This window comes from Microcaecilia unicolor, chromosome 8 (assembly GCF_901765095.1).
Source record: "Microcaecilia unicolor chromosome 8, aMicUni1.1, whole genome shotgun sequence".
Classification (NCBI taxonomy): Eukaryota; Metazoa; Chordata; class Amphibia; order Gymnophiona; family Siphonopidae; genus Microcaecilia; species Microcaecilia unicolor.
This window is the reverse complement of record NC_044038.1, coordinates 40,756,123-40,775,550: the sequence shown is the minus strand read 5'-3', so window position 1 is coordinate 40,775,550 and position 19,428 is coordinate 40,756,123. Positions and strand designations below refer to the sequence as shown.

The 19,428-nt window shown below is 46.4% G+C and overlaps 1 protein-coding gene across 1 annotated transcript in view; it reads left to right on the top strand.

The window, feature by feature from the left end:
- The window catches only part of C8H16orf72 (chromosome 8 C16orf72 homolog), a 55,260-nt gene extending 36,212 nt beyond the window's left edge, over positions 1-19,048 (top strand). The window contains exon 4 of the mRNA XM_030213506.1: positions 18,096-19,048. Coding sequence (XP_030069366.1) covers positions 18,096-18,340 — 245 coding nt within the window. The 3' untranslated portion in view covers positions 18,341-19,048. The remainder of the gene's footprint in view (positions 1-18,095) is intronic.
- The last annotated feature ends 380 nt before the right edge of the window (positions 19,049-19,428 follow it).

The following is a 19,428-nucleotide window of genomic DNA, read 5'->3' as shown; positions in this document are numbered from 1 at the left end:
ATTTTAATTAAAGATACCCAACGCCTGTTCTTTGTGCAAAGTATGTTTTCCATACTGTTTGAGGGGTTCCCATTGTTTTCGGTACAGTCCGACTTTTCACTGATTTAATACCGGGCTGGTCCTGCTTACGTCGGATAATCGAGAGACTACTGTATATCAAATGTAGGGTTCTATTTAGTAAGGTTCAGTGTGCATTATTTACCTTGGAACTCCGTTTTTAATGGGACCCATCTCGCATGTTTTTGCCTTAGAAAATAGAATGCATACTTGAAGATTTGGAGCATATATAAATATCCTCCCAAAATATTTTTTATACTACATTTGCAAACTATAGTAAGCAGTCTTCATAGTTCACACAATGTGATACTTACTACATCTGAAGATTCAGCTAGAATATCCAGTAAACTTAACGCTCGTAAGAGGTCCTTTTTACCAAGCTGTGCTGAAAAGTGGCTGGCGCTGTTGTCTGCATGTGGGTTTTCTGCACACTACATCCACTTTTAGCACGTTAGTAAAATGGCTGCCTTTCCATATTGTTTTGTAATGACCACACGCTAATTTGTGCTAATCTCACAATTAGTGCAGGAGCCTTTAACCGCCACCTATTTAGTAAGTAGTAAGGGCTCCTGCGCTAATTGGGCAGCATGCTGTAATGTACCTGTGCTACCTAATTAGTAGAAGGCATGCCTCCTCTCCGCCCCCAGATATGCCTCCTGCGCCAAAAAATAATTTTATTTATTTATTTTAAATGTGGGAGTAGTGCATGCTGATGGCCAAAATACAGCAAGATGCCTTGGTGTGTCCTGCAGCAGTGTTTTTTTTTTTTTTTTTTTTTTTAACTGCTCAGTAGGCACGCACTAATGTCTACCGTGGCTTAGTAAATGGGCCTATAAATTACCTACTTATATGGGAAATGAAGTTAATTTTGTGCAACTTGAAGAAATCAGATTGATTTATTTTTTAATGAATTGCATAGTAGTGTCGGTGTGAAGTCTTACCTTAAGTTGTTTAATTCTAAATAGATTATTACATTTGCAAATCAGTGTTTAGCCTGGTAGATAACTTCAAGTTATTAAGGTATTCATCATTCTCCGAGGACAAGCAGGCTGCTTGTTCTCACATGTGGGTTGACGTCCATGTCGGCCCAGGAATTGGACGGCATTTTGCAAACAAAATATAAAAAAAAGTTTTGCCAGTCTTCTGGCGTGAGTGGAGCGTGCACAGCACATGTGCAGACTGATTTCCCGCCTGTTGCATGAACGCGTTCCCTCAGTTTTTTTTTTCTCTCTCTGTTGAGGTGCAGTGGTGGTTTTTGCTGTTCCTCACAGGCCCAGGAGAGAGTCTTCATTTTTTGTTTTCGATTTTTTTTTTTCTTTTATCGTTTAAAAAAAAAAAGTTCCTTTACTTTTCTTAGTTTTTTTTTTTCCCTTTTGAAGTTTCTTTTCCTTTTTGACGCGGCCGGGTTCTTTTCCCTTATTTGTGTGCCTTTTTCTTTTAACAGGCACAATCGCATCTTTTTGATTTCGCCAAAGCCGTTTTTCCTTCCATGTCATCGAAGACTCCCAGCGGCTTCAAACGTTGTACTCGGTGGAACCGGACCATCTCAAGTACTGATACCCACTGCCTTGGGCCTGACCATAGCCCAGCTGCTTGTAGTCTGTATCTTCGTATGAAGAAACGGACCCAAGCGTCTCGAAGCCCAACGAGAAAAGCTTTTTGGGGCTCGGTTCAGTTCATCGACATCGAGGGAAGCATTGACATCGGAAGCGGAGGTAATGGCTTCTGAAAGACCAACTCGCGCTGAGAGCAGTGAGGCATCGAGTGGGTCTCCACCTGCCTCGAGGCCTCTTGTCATGCTGCCCCCACCCCCGGGACCGACCTTCGTCAGACCCGGCCCCGAGGAGGCGTGAGGATTCCATGTCCTCATCAGTACCGAGGAGTCTCGATGATGTGCGTCGAGCAAAAGCGAAGCACAGTCATCGTTCTCCTTCGACACACGGTGCTGGGAGCTCCTGGGCGTCGAGGGAATCGGCACCCGTAAAGCATCGGTGCTGAGAGGATCACTCCCCCTCTATTCAGGAGGTGCCGATGTGTCAGTCTTCTGGCAGCCTGCTCCCGAGCCTCGACAGATTTTGCCACCGGCTCCTTTACCGACCCCGCAGCCTTGTCCGACGGCGGCTCTCGACGAGTGCATCAGGACCCTGCTTCCAGAGCTTCTGGAAGGATTGCTGCACCAGTCTGCTTCGGTGTCGGGGGGTGCTTGCTCTTTCCGTACCGTCTGCTACAGCGGCATCTGGCCCTTCGCTTGTGGTGAGGTGTCCGACCTCGATGCCGCCTTCAGCATCGGTGTCAGCTGCCACCCAGGTCGACTCCCCTTCGACGTCTGTGGAGGAAGCTTCACTGGAGTCCAGGCGGGCGTCGACTTCTCGGCACCACCATCGAGGATGTCATTCCTCTGCATCGAGGCAGGCTCAGTTTCGGACTGCTCTGAGGGATGTTTTGTCCGATGCTGAAGATGAGTGTTCGTGGGGGGAAGAGGAAGATCCCAGGTACTTTTTCTTCTGAAGAGTCCTATGGGATTTCCTCTGAACCTTCCCCTCCACCAGAATGGAGACTTTCTCCTCCGGAGAGTCTAACCCAGTGATGGCGAACCTTTCAGAGACTGAGTGCCCAAACGGCAACCCAAAATCTAATTATTTATCGCAAAGTGCCGGTACTCATTTTGGGCGGAGTCACCACATATGACTCCACCCCTATGATAGCCACACCCCTTACACCAGCCATGGTGCATATAAACAGACATCATTGAAAATATTATACTAATATAGGAGAAAAAAATAACATTTTTTTCATTATAAATCATTTCTGTAAGCTGTTACAGCTCCAGTATTATCTATTAATATTAATATTAGTATTATCTAATAATGCCCCTGCCACCTTCCAGAAAATATCCTTGCTGCATTTGTCCTTCAAACTCAATCTCGATCCCCCGCAGCAGATGTCCCTGTGTCTTCACTAAATCACCACCCCAACAAACATCTTCTCTCTGGTCTTGATCATTCTGTCCTTCTGCGGAGCAGGTGGGGGAAGAGAGGTTGGTAGTTGGGAGGCGAGGATAGTGGAGGGCAGACTTATATGGTCTGAGCCGGAGATGGGAGGTGGGACTGGTGGTTGGGAGGCGGGAAATACTGCTGGGCAGACTTGTACGGTCTGTGCCCTGAAAAAGGCAGGTACAAATCAAGGTAAGGTATACACATATGAGTTTATCTTGTTGGGCAGACTGGATGGACCATGCAGGTCTTTTTCTGCCATCATCTACTATATGTATACCCAGTGCAAAATAAGACAGCAGATGTAAATTCTCAAATTGGACATATTCCAAACACTAAAATGAAAATAAAATGATTTTTTCTACCTTTGTTGTCTCTGATTATGCTGCTCTCTTAACTCCGTTTCCAGGGCTTCCTTTCCATTTATTTCTTTACTTTCCTCCTTTCTTCTTCATTTCTAGCCATCCATCCATGTCCAGCCACCCTCCCACTCAGCACCCAGCACCAGGCCTGCCACCCTCCCAGCAACAGGCCTCCCTTCCACCCACCCAGCACCAGGTCTCCCTCCCTCCCCAGCACCCAGTAGCACCCAGCACCAGGCCTGCCTGCCTCCCTCCCTCTTCCAAACTGACGACGCACCAGGCCGCCCGCCCTCCCTCACAGCACCAGTGCTCGCCCTCCTCCTCCGAAATTGAAAAGGCGTCGGCAGCTGCAGCGAAACGCGGCGTGGTCTTCGCTCGGTGCGCCTTTGCTTCGCTTCTGTCTCTCAAGCTGAGGGCGGGACCAGAGCTTGAGAGACAAGCGAAGACCGAAGGCACGCCGAGCGAAGACCACGCGTTTCGCTGCAGCTGCCGACGCCTTTTCAATTTCGGAGGAGGAGGGCGAGCGCTGGTGCTGGGAGGGAGGGCGGGCGGCCTGGTGCTTCGTCGGTTTGGAAGAGGGAGTGAGGGCGGGGCGACCTGTTGCGCGGAGGGAGAGTGGGTGGAGCGGACTGACGGCGCGCATGCCAAAGGAGAGGGCTCTGCGTGCCCTCTCTGGCATGCGTGCCATAGGTTCGCCATCGCTGGTCTATCCGTTACCTCCTTTGTCTGGGAAATGGCTGCGTCTATTCCCTTCCCTATGGAGGTTGAGGATGAACCCAGGGCTGAGATGATCGAGGTCCTGGATTATCCTTCTCCGCCTAGAGAGGTTGCAACGGCTCCTTTTCGCCAGGTGGTCAGGCAGCAGAAGGCGTGTTGAAAATTCTTGGCCAGGGTACGTTCGACAGTTTTGATGTAGCATCCAGGATCGCTGCCCATGGCTGCGTGCCTCTGACCTGTATCATTCGGTCCAGCAGCGGATGGCGGATGTTCCTTGCTGGGGGGATAACCTTTTTGGTGAGAAAGTAGAGGATCTAGTTGACCAGCTCAAGAAGCACAGTGATGCTATGGATTCTCTCTCCCGCTGGGTGTCCTCTGCTACTACCTCATCTGCTCCCTGTTTCTATGCTAGGCGTAGGTACACTCCTGCTTCTCGGCAGCCTGCCCATGCTCAGTCCCAGCACACTTATTCTCGTCAACAGTGTGTGCTTAAGGCGACTGTGGCTCCCCAGCAAAAGGAGGGAGGGGATGGGCTTTTGACTGGCTCCGGTTCAGCATAGCCTCAGTAAACGTGTCCATACCGGACGACTTGCCGGTTAGGGGGAGGTTAATGTTTTTTCACCAAAGGTGTGGCCTCTTATAATCTCCGACTGGTGAGTTCTTCAAACTCTGGTTAGGATACACTCTCAATCTGGACTCCAAGCCTCCAAATTGCCCACCAGGAGCTCAGTCCTTCAGCTCCCAGCACAGGCAGGTACTTGCAAAGGAACTCTCCGCCCTTCTACAAGCCCAAGCGGTCGAACCCGTTCCACCAGGGGAAGAAGGTCTGGGATTCTATTCCAGGTACTTCCATGTACAAAAGAAAACAGGGGGGATGCGTCCCATCCTAGACCTAAGGGCCCTGAACAAATTCCTAGTCCGAGAAAAGTTCAGGATGGTTTCCCTGGGCACCCTTCTTCAGGAAAACGATTGGCTATGCTCTCTGGACTTGAAGGATGCTTACACGCACATCTCGATACTACCAGCTCACAGGAAGTGTCTTTGATTTCGGCTGGAAACACAGCACTTTCAGTACCATGTACTGCCTTTTGGCCTGGTGTCTGCGCCCAGAGTGTTTACAAAATGCCAAGTTGTAGTCGCAGCATCGCTACTTAGACTTGGGAGTGCATGTGTTTCCTTATCTCGACGATTGGCTGGTGGAGCACCTCGAAGGAAGGTGCTCTGGATTTCATATGAATCACTATTTAGGTGCTTGAGCTACTGGGGTTCGTCTTAAATTATCCCAAGTACCATCTCACCCCAGTCTAAAAATTGGAATTCATTGGAGCTCTGCTGAAAACTCAGACAGCTCGAGCCTATCTCCCGGAGGCAAGGGCGGACAACCTTCTGTCCCTGGTGTCCATGGTTCGAGCGTCTCAGCAGGTTGCGGCTTGGTAGATGTTGAGACTTCTGGGGCACATGGCCTCCACAGTTCATGTAACGCCCATGACACGTCTACTTATGAGATCAGCTCAATGGACCCTAGCTTCCCAGTGGTTTCAAGCTGTGGGGGGGTCTAGAGGATGTAATCCAACTATCCACCGACTTTTGGAATTCTCTTCAGTGGTGGACGATTCGATCCAATTTGACTTTGGGGTGACCATTCCAAGTTCCTCAGTCATGAAAAGTGCTGGCGATGGATGCATCTCTCCTGGGGTGGGGAGCTCATGTAAATGGGCTCCACAGTCAGAGAGCCTGGTCCTTTCAGGATACAGGTCTGCAGCTCAACCTCCTGGAACTCAGAGCTATCTGGAACGCTCTAAAAGCTTTCAGAGATCAGCTATCCAACTGAGTAATCTTAGTTCAGACAATCAGGTTGCCATGTTTTACACCAACAAGCAGGGGGGCACCGGAAATCGCCCTCTGTGTTGGGAAGCCGTCCAGATGTGGCTTTGGGCTGGCCGTCATGGCATGTTTCTTCAAGCCACTTATCTGGCAGGTGTAAACAGTCTGGCCAATAGGTTGAGCAGGATATTGCAACCTCACGAGTGGTCACTGAACATGGGCGTAGTCTGTAAGATCTTCCGAGTGTGGGGCACCCCCTTGGTGGATCTTTTTGCATCTCAAATCAATCACAAGGTCCCCTCAATTCCGCTTCAGGCCCACAACAGACTAGTGTCATATGCCTTTCTCCTACATTGGGGAACAGGCCTTCTGTATGCGTATCCTCCCATACCTCTAGTGGGGAAGACTTTGCTGAAACTCAAACGCTGCGGAACCATGATCCTGATTGCACCCTTCTGGCTGCGTCAGATTTGGTTCCCTCTTCTTCTGGAGTTGTCCTCCGAAGAACCGTGGAGATTGGAGTGTTTTCCAACTGTCATCACTCAGAACGAGGGGTCGCTTCTACATCCCAACCTCTCGTCTCTAGCTCTCTCGGCCTGGATGTTGAGAGCTTAGAATTCGCATCCTTGGGTCTTTCAGAGGGTGTCTCACGAGTCTTGCTTGCTTCCAGAAAAGATTCTATGAAGAGGTGTTAAAAATGGAGGAAGTTTGCCATCTGGTGTGACAGCAAGGCCCTAGATCCTCTTTCTTGTCCTACACAGACCCTGCTTGAATACCTTCTACACTTGTCAGAGTCTGGTCTCAAGACCAACTTCGTAAGAGTTCACCTTAGTGCGATTAGTGCTTTTCATCGCCGTGTAGGGGGTAAGCCTATCTCTGGATAGCCTTTAGTTCACTTCATGAGAGGTTTGCTTTTGTCAAAGCCCCCTTTCAAACCTCCACCAGTGTCGTGGGATCTCAATGTCGTTCTCACTCAGCTGATGAAAGCTCCTTTTCAGCCACTGAATACCTGCCATCTGAAGAACTTGACCTGGAAGGTCTTTTTCTTGGTGGCTGTTACTTCAGCTCGTAGGGTCAGTGAGCTTCAGGCCTTAGTAGTACATGCACCTTATATCAAATTTCATCACAACAGAGTAGTCCTCCGCACACTTCCGAAGTTCCTGCCAAAGGTGGTGTCTGAGTTCCATCTGAACCAGTCAGTTGTCTTGCCAACATTCTTTCCCCGTCATACCCGCCCTGGCGAAAGCAGTTTGCATACCTTGGACTGCAAGAGAGCATTGGCCTTTTATGTGGAGTGGACAAAGCCCTTCAGACAGTCTGCCCAGTTGTTTTTCTTTTGATCCCAACAGGAGGGGAGTCTCCATCAGAAAACGCACAATCTCGAATTGGCTAGCAGATTGCATTTCCTTCACTTATGCCCAAGCTGGGTTCACTCTAGAGGGCCATGTTACGGCTCATAATGTTAGAGCCATGGCTGCGTCAGTGGCTCACTTAGCCTCCATTGAAGAGATTTGCAAGACTGCAATGTGGTCATCAGTCCACACATTCACATCTCACTACTGCCTTCAGCTTCACGCTTTCCAAAAATACTAGGACTAGGGGGCATGCGATGAAACTACAGTGTAGTAAATTTAAAACAAATCAGAGAAAATTTTTCTTCACCCAACGTGTAATTAAACTCTGGAATTCGTTGCCGGAGAAAGTGGTGAAGGCGGTTAGCTTAGCAGAGTTTAAAAAGGGGTTGGACAGATTCCTAAAGGACAAGTCCATAAACCGCTACTAAACGGACTTGGAAAAATCCAAAATTCCAGGAATAACATGTATAGAATGTTTGTACGTTTGGGAAGCTTGCCATGTGCCCTTGGCCTGGATTGGCCGCTGTCGTGGACAGGATGCTGGGCTCGATGGACCCTTGGTCTTTTCCCAGTATGGCATTACTTATGTACTTATGTACTTATCCAATGCGATAGTTGGTTTGGGCAGTCAGTGCTGCAGAATCTGTTCGAGGTTTAGAACCCAACTCCACCCCCTTAGACCCATTTTTGTTCTGTTCCAGGCTGCACCCTCAGTTTATGGTTTCAGGTCAATCTGTTATGTCCTCTCCGTTGCGAGGACCAATTGACCAATGTTTGTTGTTTTGAGTGAGCCTGGTTGCTAGGGATACCCCACATGTGAGAAAAAGCAGCCTGCTTGACCTCGGAGAAAGCGGAGATACTTACCTGTAGCAGGTATTCTTTGAGGACAGCAGGCTGATTGTCCGCCCACCTCCCCTTTGGAGTTATTTGCTTCCTTTTATGCTTTTTGATTTAACTGAGGGAACACGTTCACGCGACAGGCTGGAAATCAGTCTGCGCAGGCACGGTGCGTGCTCCACACGCGCCAGAAGACTGGCAAAACTTTTTATATTTTGCTTGCAAAATGACATCCAATTCATGGGCTGATGCGAAAGTCGACCCACATGTGAGAACAATCAGCCTGCTGTCCTCGGAGAATACATGCTGCAGGTTAGTATCTCCGCTTTCTTGACAGAGGAACATTTTATCTTCTAATTTGGTCTGACCCCTAAGATCTGTTAGAATGTTGGGTATCTCTTGTTTGATTCAAGGGTGGAAATAAGGGAGGGCTTCTGTAGCAGAAAAATGAGTAGAACTTATTTGAATGTTCTTATTCTACATCAGTACTATGGATCCTAGGAGTCGTAAGCAGATACTGTTTAACATTTTACACCCGATTTGATAGTGTGGGCCTGTGGTAGCCCCAGGTGTCTTTATGGGGTGTTTTTTTTTCTCTGCTACTCTGCTTCTATCCAAGCTTAGGACAGAAAGGGGAAAGTGAATGGGGGGGGGGGGGGGCCCATGCTTTAATGACAAGGCATTTATCAATGAACAAAAGAGAGTGCATTTGGAAATGCTCACAGTTGTGTAGATACACCCTCAATGAAGTTTGAAGGTGGGCTGGTGGGGATGGATGTCATTGACAGGCATTGATCTGCAGTGTTGTGGTCCAGCATGAGAAGATATTTGGCATATCTCCTTAGAATCCAAAGTGACCCCAGCTTCAAAATTAATGAAGACCACTGGTGTAAGCTCTCCAGTTATGTATACATACAAGCAGACTTGGTCTTTGCTTTTTGATAAGTTTGTAGACAGGTCAACAGGTGAGTTTGTGGTGCTGTATTCAAGATCAAAAGTAAAGCATTTTAGATTTTTCAGTATTGGTATTAAGGCTGAAGAGTTGGTACGCCAAACCTTTGACTCTTTCTCCTCTATTTTTCTACTTTCCAACTCTTTACTGAAACTAGGCTTAAAATTTTTGTTGTACTGGAACTGAAGTTGATACATTTTTACCGACTCCACAGCCCTGATTGGAATGTTAGATAATTCAATTAAGGGCTTATATGAGGCAAGTCAGAATAATATGGAGATGTATATATGAAGTTACTGTACGTGGTTTAAAGAAGAACCATTTTACTGCAGATAATCTGTACCAGTACCCTTACATTGTGTTGCTTGTTCCCTTTAAGCAGTTGGAGGTTTGGGGTTCTGCATCAGTGAAGGAGTAGCTTAATGGTTAGTGCAGTGGGTTGAGAATCTGGGGAACTGGGTTAGATTCCTACTGCAGCTCCTTGAGACCCTGAGCAAGTCACTTAACCCTTGATGCCCCAGGTACAAACTTAGATTGTGAGCCCACTAGGGACAGAAGTACTTGCATATAATATATGTAAACCACATTGGTTGTAGCCACAGAAAGGTGGTATATTAATCTTTCCATAGTGTCCCACAGATCAATCTAGAGACTCTATTATGTCCCTCTACCAGTAGGTGGAGATAGGAGCTTCAGAGGTTTACTCTATATGTGGTCATATTCAGCCACCTTAACCTTGGTATTCTCTATCTGGCAGGTGGATGGTCATAACCATGCAGCTCTGGGTTGATTGGCTCCTGGCCTGGTCCCCCGGGTCTAGTCGAGCATCTGGGGTCTGAGGTGTCCTGGCCCTAGTACTTGGGTGCACACCTGGTGGTGCCAGGTCCCTCCCTCCCTCCTCCTTTGCTCCCTCCTCTGCCTAACTGGGGTTTGTGGTTCTCACTCTCCTAACTTTTTTTTTTTTTTTAGTCTGAGGTTTCTTTTGCTCTGGTGTCTTCTGCCCTTATAAAAAAAATTAATAAAAAATGTTTTTTTAATGCCATGTGAGCACTGTTTTAAAAAAAAAGTCTATTTCATTGTTTTGTCAAGCATGGCAAACTTACGAACCGGCTAAGGGGTGTGAGGATCGATTTGGCATGTGACAGTGATTCCCAAGGGGGTGAGTAGTATTTACCCTACCTGCGCCGGTGGGGTAGAGCAAACATGGCCACTGGGCTGCTGCTGTTTCCTGTGCCAGAGCTCCTTTTGTTGTGCTTATGCAGGCTGCTGTACAGCCAGACATCACGGAGCATTGTGTTCCTTCCTAGCTCGTTTTGGCAGGCACAAGGCAGCTGTTTTCTTAGGTGCGCATGCCTGAGGGCACCATCTTTCCTGCCATGCCACATGACGAGGCTGAAGTGATACTGATACCCATACTGATTTCTTCACTACAAATTCATGCTATCCTCCTTCCAGTCCTCCCTATTCCTCGCCAAACAGGACTATTACACTCAATTGACTAATTCCCTCAGCTCTAACCCTCGTCTCTTCGACACCCTTAACTCCATCCTCAAAGTGCCCTCCGCTCCCACCCCCCCTCACTCTGTCCTCAATCACTGGCTGACTACTTCCGCGACAAGGTGCAGAAGATCAACCTCGAATTTACCACCAAACCATCTCCTCCTCTTCACCCTATAGCCCACTCCCTCAACCAACCTACCCATGTCGCCTTCTCCTCCTTTTCCTGAGATCACCGAAGAGGAAACCGCCCATCTTCTTTCCTCCTCGAAATGCACCACCTGTTCCTCAGATCCCATCCCCACCAACTTATATCTGTCATATCCTCAACCTTTCTCTCTCCACTGTCCCTGACACCTTCAAGCATGTTGTAGTCACACCTCTGCTCAAAAAACCATCACTTGACCCTACCTGTCCCTCCAACTACCGTCCCATTTCCCTCCTACCCTTCCTTTCCAAGATACTTGAACGCGCCATTCACAGCCGTTGCCTCGATTTTCTCTCCTCTCATGCCATCCTCGATCCGCTTCAATCCAGCTTTTGCCCCCTACACTCGGCAGAAACGGCACCATCTAAAGTCTGCAATGACCTGTTCCTTGCCAAATCCAAAGGTCACTATTCCATCCTCATCCTCCTCGACCTATCTGCCGCTTTTGACACTGTCAATCACAATTTACTTCTTGCCACACTGTCCCCCCTTCAGTCCGTTCAGAACTCTGCTGCACGTCTTATCTTCCGCCTGGACCGATATACTCGCATCTCCCCTCTCCTCAAATCACTTCACTGGCTTCCGATGAGGTACCACGTACAGTTCAAGCTTCTCCTCCTAACCTACAAATGCACTAGATCTGCAGCTCCTCCCTACCTCTCTACCCTCATCTCCCCTTACGTTCCTACCTGTAACCTCCGCTCTCAAGACAAATCCCTCCTTTCAGTACCCTTCTCCACCACTGCCAACTCCAGGCTCCGCCCTTTCTGCCTCGCCTCACCCCATGCTTGGAGTAATCTCCCTGAGCCCATATGCCAGGCCCCTTCCCTGCCCATCTTCAAATCCCTGCTAAAAGCCCATCTCTTCAATGTTGCCTTTGGCACCTAACCACTATTCAAGAAATCTAGACTACCCCAACTTGTCATTTTCCTTTAGATTGTAAGCTCCTTTGAGCAGGACTGTCCCTTTTTGTTAAATTGTACAGCGCTGCGTAACCCTAGTAGCGCTATAGAAATGTCAAGAAGTAGTAGTAAGTGCTAGCACTTCCTTGGGGCGTACTTCACTTCGTTTCTGGCAGTTTTTAAGTTCAGGCCTTTTAGAAGGTATGACTGGGAACTGGGGTGGATCACTCCCAGTTTAAAAAAAAAAATTTTTTTTTTTTTTAAAGAAAGGAACAAGGGCTTCTGAGAAGGAGGCCCTGGGGTGGTTTGCAGACGCCTTGGGTGAGGTCTGAGACCCAGTAGACTTGTGCGGCTGTTCTGTGGCAGTGAGAACCTTAAGCTGCAGCTTGGCAACTACTGAATATCTGAAAATCTTCTGGTGGGCATTCCTGTGCCTCATGAGGTGATTTATGGTTTGGGTGCACGTGCACCATCTTAGTTGCACTAAGAATATTTCGGTACCCTCCTCGAGGAGGTTCAGGTTCTGTGTGCATCATTAATGGAGGGGAGAAAGGGATCAGGATTAGGACTGAGCCTACTCTTTTTCCCTTTCACAGAGCATGGCAGTACAAATGGGGTATAGTTTGTCAGACGTAAGGCTGTTGACTCCATATTTCTGTGAGAAATGTTACATTTTGAGTTGATTCTGAGGCTAGTGCAGCCCTCCTAGGTTTCTGTTGGTCTCTGGTAATCCTGCACCCTCTTTGGTGCCCTGGTGCTATTTGCTATGGGTGCACTCTTTACATCAAACTAGTTTTATTCAGGAGGGTGCTGGCCTTTCAACCTAAAGGTTACAAGTTCAAGGCTGGTTTGTCCATCCTATTAGAAGCTGTGGACTCAGCTATGTTTCCAGTGGGTCATATTTTATCTCATTCTCTCTTACTGCTTGCCTGGCCAAGCAGTTCTTGCTTGACTGGAACAGATATCACTACTCTACTCTTCTGTACTAGAGATTGCTCTTTCTATTTGCACACTGATACTGGTCACACTTTTGCATACTAGCCCCAGCCACCCCGGTAGCAGCAGCATTCCTAGTACCTCTAATTGCTTCCATGGCATATTTTGCGCCTTTTCAGGGTATGGGGCACCTAGCGTTCATGAGCAGTGGACCAGGAACTACTTCAGTGTACAGGTAGCTTAATAGTTGTTGCAACCAGCTGAGAGTGAGCACAGAGCTCTAGAGGTGCTGCTTCATGTCCTGCTTCAGCTTGCTATCTGTAGTGTGCAATGGTGAAAACAGCTATATTCTGCTACGCCATGTGGCTCTGGTTCTCAGCTGCAGTTTTTAGCTCCAATGCACAGCCACACCAGCCAATCCTTTACCCTTTCTGTAAGAAGTTAGCTCTGGCTTAGGCATCAGACCACTTATGTGGCTTCAGTGACATTTGGCAACCTACCTTTTGGAAGTATTCTTGTGCATGGAGAAGATCTAAGGCAGTTGGGTAAAGACCTGAGGGATTCCCAAGTCTCAGAGATTGCCAGGGTGGGGTGGGGTGAGTCTAAGGATGATTTTAATTCCTCTGTTTTGTCGTAGGTTGCGTGAGGCTAGGAAAGCCACTTTCAGGATTTCTGCTTCCACTACAACAAGCTGCCTTGCTGCTGGTAGAGTGAGCTCAGCTTCAACTCCAGGTCTACCTGTGCCTGCTGCATCTCCCAATGATGGAGTCTCGGTTCACTCCTCAGGATTGTAATAGCAGGACTTCTCTATGGATTTCATGAGGAATGGACCAAGATTGCCTAAGACTGTGTGTTTTAGTTTTTCTGTCGCACAGTTACAACCTGAACTTCTCTCATTCCACTACAGATTTTTCTTGGAGTCTTCATACAAGCTCAAGCCCAAGTATCAAGCACTTCTTGCTACTTTGCCAATGTTTCTACCTTTAGGCACAGTCAAGTCTGTCCTCATTTGCAATTGGGGGAATGGGAAGTTGTTCCCTTTGCTTAGTAGTTCCAACCGGGGAATCTTCCTTCCAGCTGAGTTTGGACGTCATAAGAGTCTAGGGTGTTTACGGTTCAGCTTTTCATAATGGGAACCTTTCAGTGTGTAATAGTTCAGTCTGGCGGGGAGAGTTTCTAGCCTCCCTGGACCTCAAGGAAGCGTCCTTTCATATTCCCAGTGCACCTTCCTGCAGAAGGACTTCAACGATTTATGACCATGTCATTCAGCCTTTCCACATTACCAAAGACATTTTTTCAAAGTCGTGGTAGTGGCAGCTTTCCTTCGTGAGGATAGATTGCAGGTTCATCCATAACTCGTGAGTGGCTGATTTGCGGGTTCTCTCTATCAAGAGATTCTGCAAATTTCATCTAAGATAGCTACTCTTCTTCAGTCCTTAGGATTGGTAATCAATTTCACCAAGAGTTAGTTTGTTTCCAGCACAAATCTTGGCGTATCTGGGAGTGATGTTCCGCATAAGCTTGAAGTCCTTTTTTTTTTTCCTTTGCTCCTCAGCAACCGGTGCCAACCCAAGTCAGGTTTTACTTTTCCTACCAGGTCCAGGGATCTGGGAATCAAATTATAGGCACAAGTCTCTTTCTTGGACATTTCCTCGTGGGCCTGATTCCACATCAGACCACTTCAGGTGTTCTTTCTTAGATTTGGTCCCCATCTCTGTGGTTCCCTTCAAGCCAGCTTAGTCTCAACGGGTGATTTCAACACAACATTCCGCTGACATTTCTGAAGTTCCCTTTCTCTGGAGGTGGTTATCTGCAGCTCATAGCCTGCTAGGGTGTGCCGTAGTTGGCGGCAACAGATTTCAGATCACTTCCAGAAGTCAGTCAGTCAATCTCCTCATTTGCCTGATGTGGAGTCGAGGCCAGCTTAATTGACAGTTTTCTTCTATGATTTGTTTCGGGCATTGAATAAGCAGATGTTTTTGGTGGTCACAACTGTCGTTTAATGTGGTTGCACCACTGGGTGACAGATGCAGCTTCAACTGGCGGCTGGTTCAGCTCCCTTTTCAGGGCAAGCAATTGTTTGAGGACTTTGTGAAGTTGGATGATCTGGGTGACTCATAGACTCGGCGTCTTCCTGAGGACATGTCTACACATTCTTTTCAGTCTGATCAGACTTGCCCTCGTCTTTTAAAGACACCAGGAGGCATATTTTCAAAGCACTTAGTCTTCCAAAGTTCCATAGAAACCTATGGAACTTTGGAAGGCTAAGTGCTTTGAAAATATGCCTCCAGGACTATCGTCCAGGGCAGCCTAGTTTTCTTCAGTGATCCAAGTTCAGTCCGAGCAGGGTTTCAGAACTCACGACTTCGTCCGTTTGAGATACTCTAGATTTCTCCTGAAGAGGAGACAGGGCGCGCACAGTCCTGTCTTTTCTTCAAAAGGTTGTTTGTGCCTTCCATCCCATTCAATCTTTGTCGCTTCCCGCTTCTTGGACATTAGCATGTACTCCTATAGTATTTGGAAGTGACCAGCGAATTCCATTGGCCAGATCTTTGCTTTATGCTTTGCTCAGGACCTTAGGAAGATAATGCAGCTTCCAAAGCCGTGCTAGCTTGCTGTTTTTAGATTGGCAGATGCGGGCGTAGCGAGACAATGTCTGGGGTGACCCACTGAATAGAAATTACTTCCTGCATTGCCTCATTCACTGCAAAAGACTGAAGTGGTGTTCCAGTGCTGGCTATTTTAAGATTAGCAGATGTGGCAGGATCAGAAACGGACATAATCAGAACCTGGAGAGCCTTAGATATACAAGAAGGCGGCGACTCCTTATCAGACATCCACACTGTGGTGGGATCAGCAGAAATTCCTCCTGGGATAGCCTCCATGCTGTCCTCTTGCTGGACACAAGAGAGGGGATCTGGTTTCAAGAGCTACAATGGTCGTTGGCTGAGAGGCATTTTCTTTGGCTGGCCTCTGTATGGGACAGTCTCTCCCATTGCGGGTAGCAGCACTTCCTTCCAGAGAGCAGTTGGCTTCCTTTTCATAGTCTCGTCTAGCTTCTGTGGCTGCCTTTTTTTTTACAGTTTGGCAACTTGTTCCTCTGTCCTGCCTTGGATGGCTTTTGCAGATCATCCACTTGGTCTGCTGTCCTTGCCTTGCTAGGCATGGCAGTGCCAGGCATTCCAGACGATGTGGCAGTTCGTGTGGCTGTGACCTGTAGAGCATTGCTCCAGTCTGCTGAGGTTGTAATACCCTGCCCCACTTGAGGACTACTTTGGTACATCCCACAAGTCTCTGGATTGATCTGTAGGATGCTGTAGAAGGTAAAATTTAGTCCTTACCTGATAACTTTCTTTCCGTTAGGCCCAACAGAACAATCCAGAGGCCCGTCCTGGGTCTGGGTTGAGTGTTTCCTTCTAGTTGCTTCAGTTTCATGAGATTCCCTTGTTTGATTTTGGCTATAACCCAAATCAAAACAAACAGGAAAAATTCTTGTTACCCTCCTGCAGGGTCAGTTGAGGACCCTACATGGGCTTTATGCAGGCAGGAGAGGACTTTCATGTTGGTTTTCCTCTTCCTCCTTCCACTGCTTTGGTATCGACAATAGAGGTTAAGGTGACTGCACATGATCACATATAGTAAACCTCTGAAATTCTCTCTGTCTCTCTCCACCTGCTGGTAGAGGGACATAACCCACAAGTCTCTGGATTGATCTGTTAGGACTAATGGAAAGAAGTTTCAGGTAAGAATTTTACCTTGACCTTTTACTTTCATTGGGGGTAAATGTTTGGCTCCTTCTGATGTGCCCTATCCCATTGCTTTTAATTTCGTACTGTTCTACCATAAAGAATAGTGTATAGTTTAGAGAAAAAAAATTAAAAAGTGAAAAAAACTTTTACTGGATCAATTCTGTTTTAGTTTACTCTGAGGGGGAAGCAAGACTTTTATGCTTTCTATCATTTTGATATGATCGATTAGCAGGCATAGACTTCAGTGTGTTCATGCTGTTGCTGCTGCTAAGCCAGCTTTTGATGAATTGCAGCCAAGTTATTTATTTATTTCTGTGGCAGTTGTATATTTCATCCATTTTAACCTTGAAACAAAAAAAAAATGCTTGAAGGATTGGTCGTGTGAATTTTAAGTGTATAAAAATGGTGTTAAGTTGGGGAAGCGCTGAGCTAGATTTATTTTAATTTGTATTTATTTTCATGGCTTTTACTTCTCCCATCTTACTGCTTTTAGTAGAATGTGATGACAACCTTCAGGACCCATCTAGTCTGCCCATTTTACTCTCCTATTGTACTGCAGATGCTATTTGATTTGCAGCTTCACCTTTGCTTCCTTGCTGTTAAGGTCCTTTGTCCTTGCCTGCTATCCTGGGGGTAGGGGGGGGGGGGATGATAGCGTAAGCTTGCTACGTGTTAACAGTAGACATTAAGGTATAGTAAATGCTGGGGGGGTGTCTAGTTTCTGCTCTGCATTTACCACATAGGGCAGATGCTACTGTACAGCATGGCACTGCATTATGTTCGGTGGCAGCATAGGAGGACCCATGTTTATCTGCTACTGTATGTAATATAGTGCAGCTCCTGGAAAAAAAGTGCCATTGCTGCATTTGTGTCTCCCTTGATGTTTCCTGTCCAATTCCCTCTCCTTACAGGACCTACCTTGCGGTCTCTGGCAGATGAGCCCTTGTTTTTGCTGCCCTGCACTTTGCCAGGATCCAAAATGGCCGTCATGGCCTCCAGTGGTCATCTTGTACTGCACCTATGCTTGTCTGTTGTGCTAATAGACTGCCAGTAATGCAGCTACACTTTCCTCTTCCTTTTGCACTATTAGCAGTCTTGACAGATAGCATGTGGTAATGGCCTGTGCACTAGCTGTCGCAGCTGGCCATTCCTCTGCCCATCCATGTCATGCCCAACCCTCTTCCACTCTAGTGTTGAGCAGCTGATGTGGGATTTTTTTTCTGCACTTGCTTTTTTTTTAGGTTCAGAGACAGAACTGTGTAATGCAACTTAGGGCCCCAGTATACAGCTTCTGTTTCTGAATGTTTCCTATTGCCATGGAGATGGCAAATTTGGACCCAAAGAGTTTCTACTGCAGTAAGTTTTACTCGCCAACCAGCAGCACTGGTGATATTCTTCTGAGGAGGTGCCCTTCCAGCCTTGGGATCCCAGGAATGGTGGTGGTGTAAGCCAACTGAAGAGGATCATCTGGGGGAGGGGCAAAAAGTTTTCAAAGCCACTTAATATGATAGTGCATGAATTCTCATGTGGAGCAGTACCCCTGACTTCAAAATTTATTTTTAATGATACTAAGTAGGAGCCCCTGCAGACTTGTAATGAGGAGAAATAAGTCAAAACTGTTTGATTTAATTGCTAACTGAATTTTGTTATTCTGATACAAGGTATCTCATAAAGAGTGCTGAAATATTTTCCCCCTTTCTTTACAGGTCTCAGTGGTGCAATGGCTAGTATAAGCGTTCGCTCAAGTACCCCGGGCTCTCCTACTCATGTTAGCGGTGGTTCTAATGCTAGTCGTAGGAGAAATGGACTTCATGATGTTGATTTGAACACTTTCATATCAGAAGAAATGGCACTCCACTTGGACAATGGTGGAACTAGAAAGCGTACCTCTGCCCAGTGTGGCGATGTCATTACAGACTCACCAACCCATAAACGGAACCGAATGATCTAAACTGCACAAAATCTCAAAACTCACCATGCTGCTTGAAAGCCACTTGATCCTCAACATACTATTGAAAGGAAACATGAGGCCATCTTCCCTTTTTCACTGTTCAAAACTAGTGAATTCAATAATGATTGCGATAAAGGAAGTTCTAGGTATTACAATAGATGCCTTTTTGTAGCTATGGCTTTCTTTAAACTATATTCATGGCAGAGGACATCGGATATTGTGTAGTAGGTAGCAAGATCATCATAGGCGAACACTTATCTGTTCCGATGCTAAAAGTGACCTTATCTTTAAAGGGACAGGAAATATTGGATGTTTGGTTTATAGAATGCTTTTTTCTCTCCCCACCCCCCAATCATTATTTCCCGCTGTGTTGAGTATTTGCTTCAACAGTATTGCCAATTTGACTGAAATGGTCTAAAATATGATGTGGCATTTTTGTCAAATCAGCAGGCTTCCATTTTCGCAGCACTGTACTACAATGCACCTAGTTTCTAGTAACAGTGTGCAAGTTATAAATATAAATATTGGACTGTACCCTTTTTTATTTTTAAAAGCAGTTTATGATTCTGGTGATTGTGTGATAATGTAGAGAGGTGCTATGATGGTCATGCAATTAATACTTAACATTGAATCAATACGAGGATCTTTATTGGATTCACTTTGTGTGTTTTAGTGCTCTAAAGTAATATTAAATTTCTCCCCAATTAACTTTGTAGGCTTTAAATTTTTGTCAGTCTAAAGAATGTGTATGCACCCATGTATGTGCTGGTATCCTTGTGGTTGTAAATGTAAACAGTACAGACTGCACTAGATTCTGCTCAAACTTTAAAAAAAATTCTCTAGTTTAAATTATCATTTTGTTTTCATTTCTAATGTACAGTAGATATTTATATGCAGTTATCTCTTTTATACATGACTTGTGATCTTCATCCTTTTTTGGAGGTAAGCACATTTTTTGTTGAAAGTACACATTTTGCTAAGACTAAGATTTCTGATCAAGGTGCATTTTTTTTAAAATTCTGTATTATCTTTCTCATGCCCCCCCTGCCCCTCTTCTTCCCCCTCAAAAAAAAAAAAAAAAATAAAAC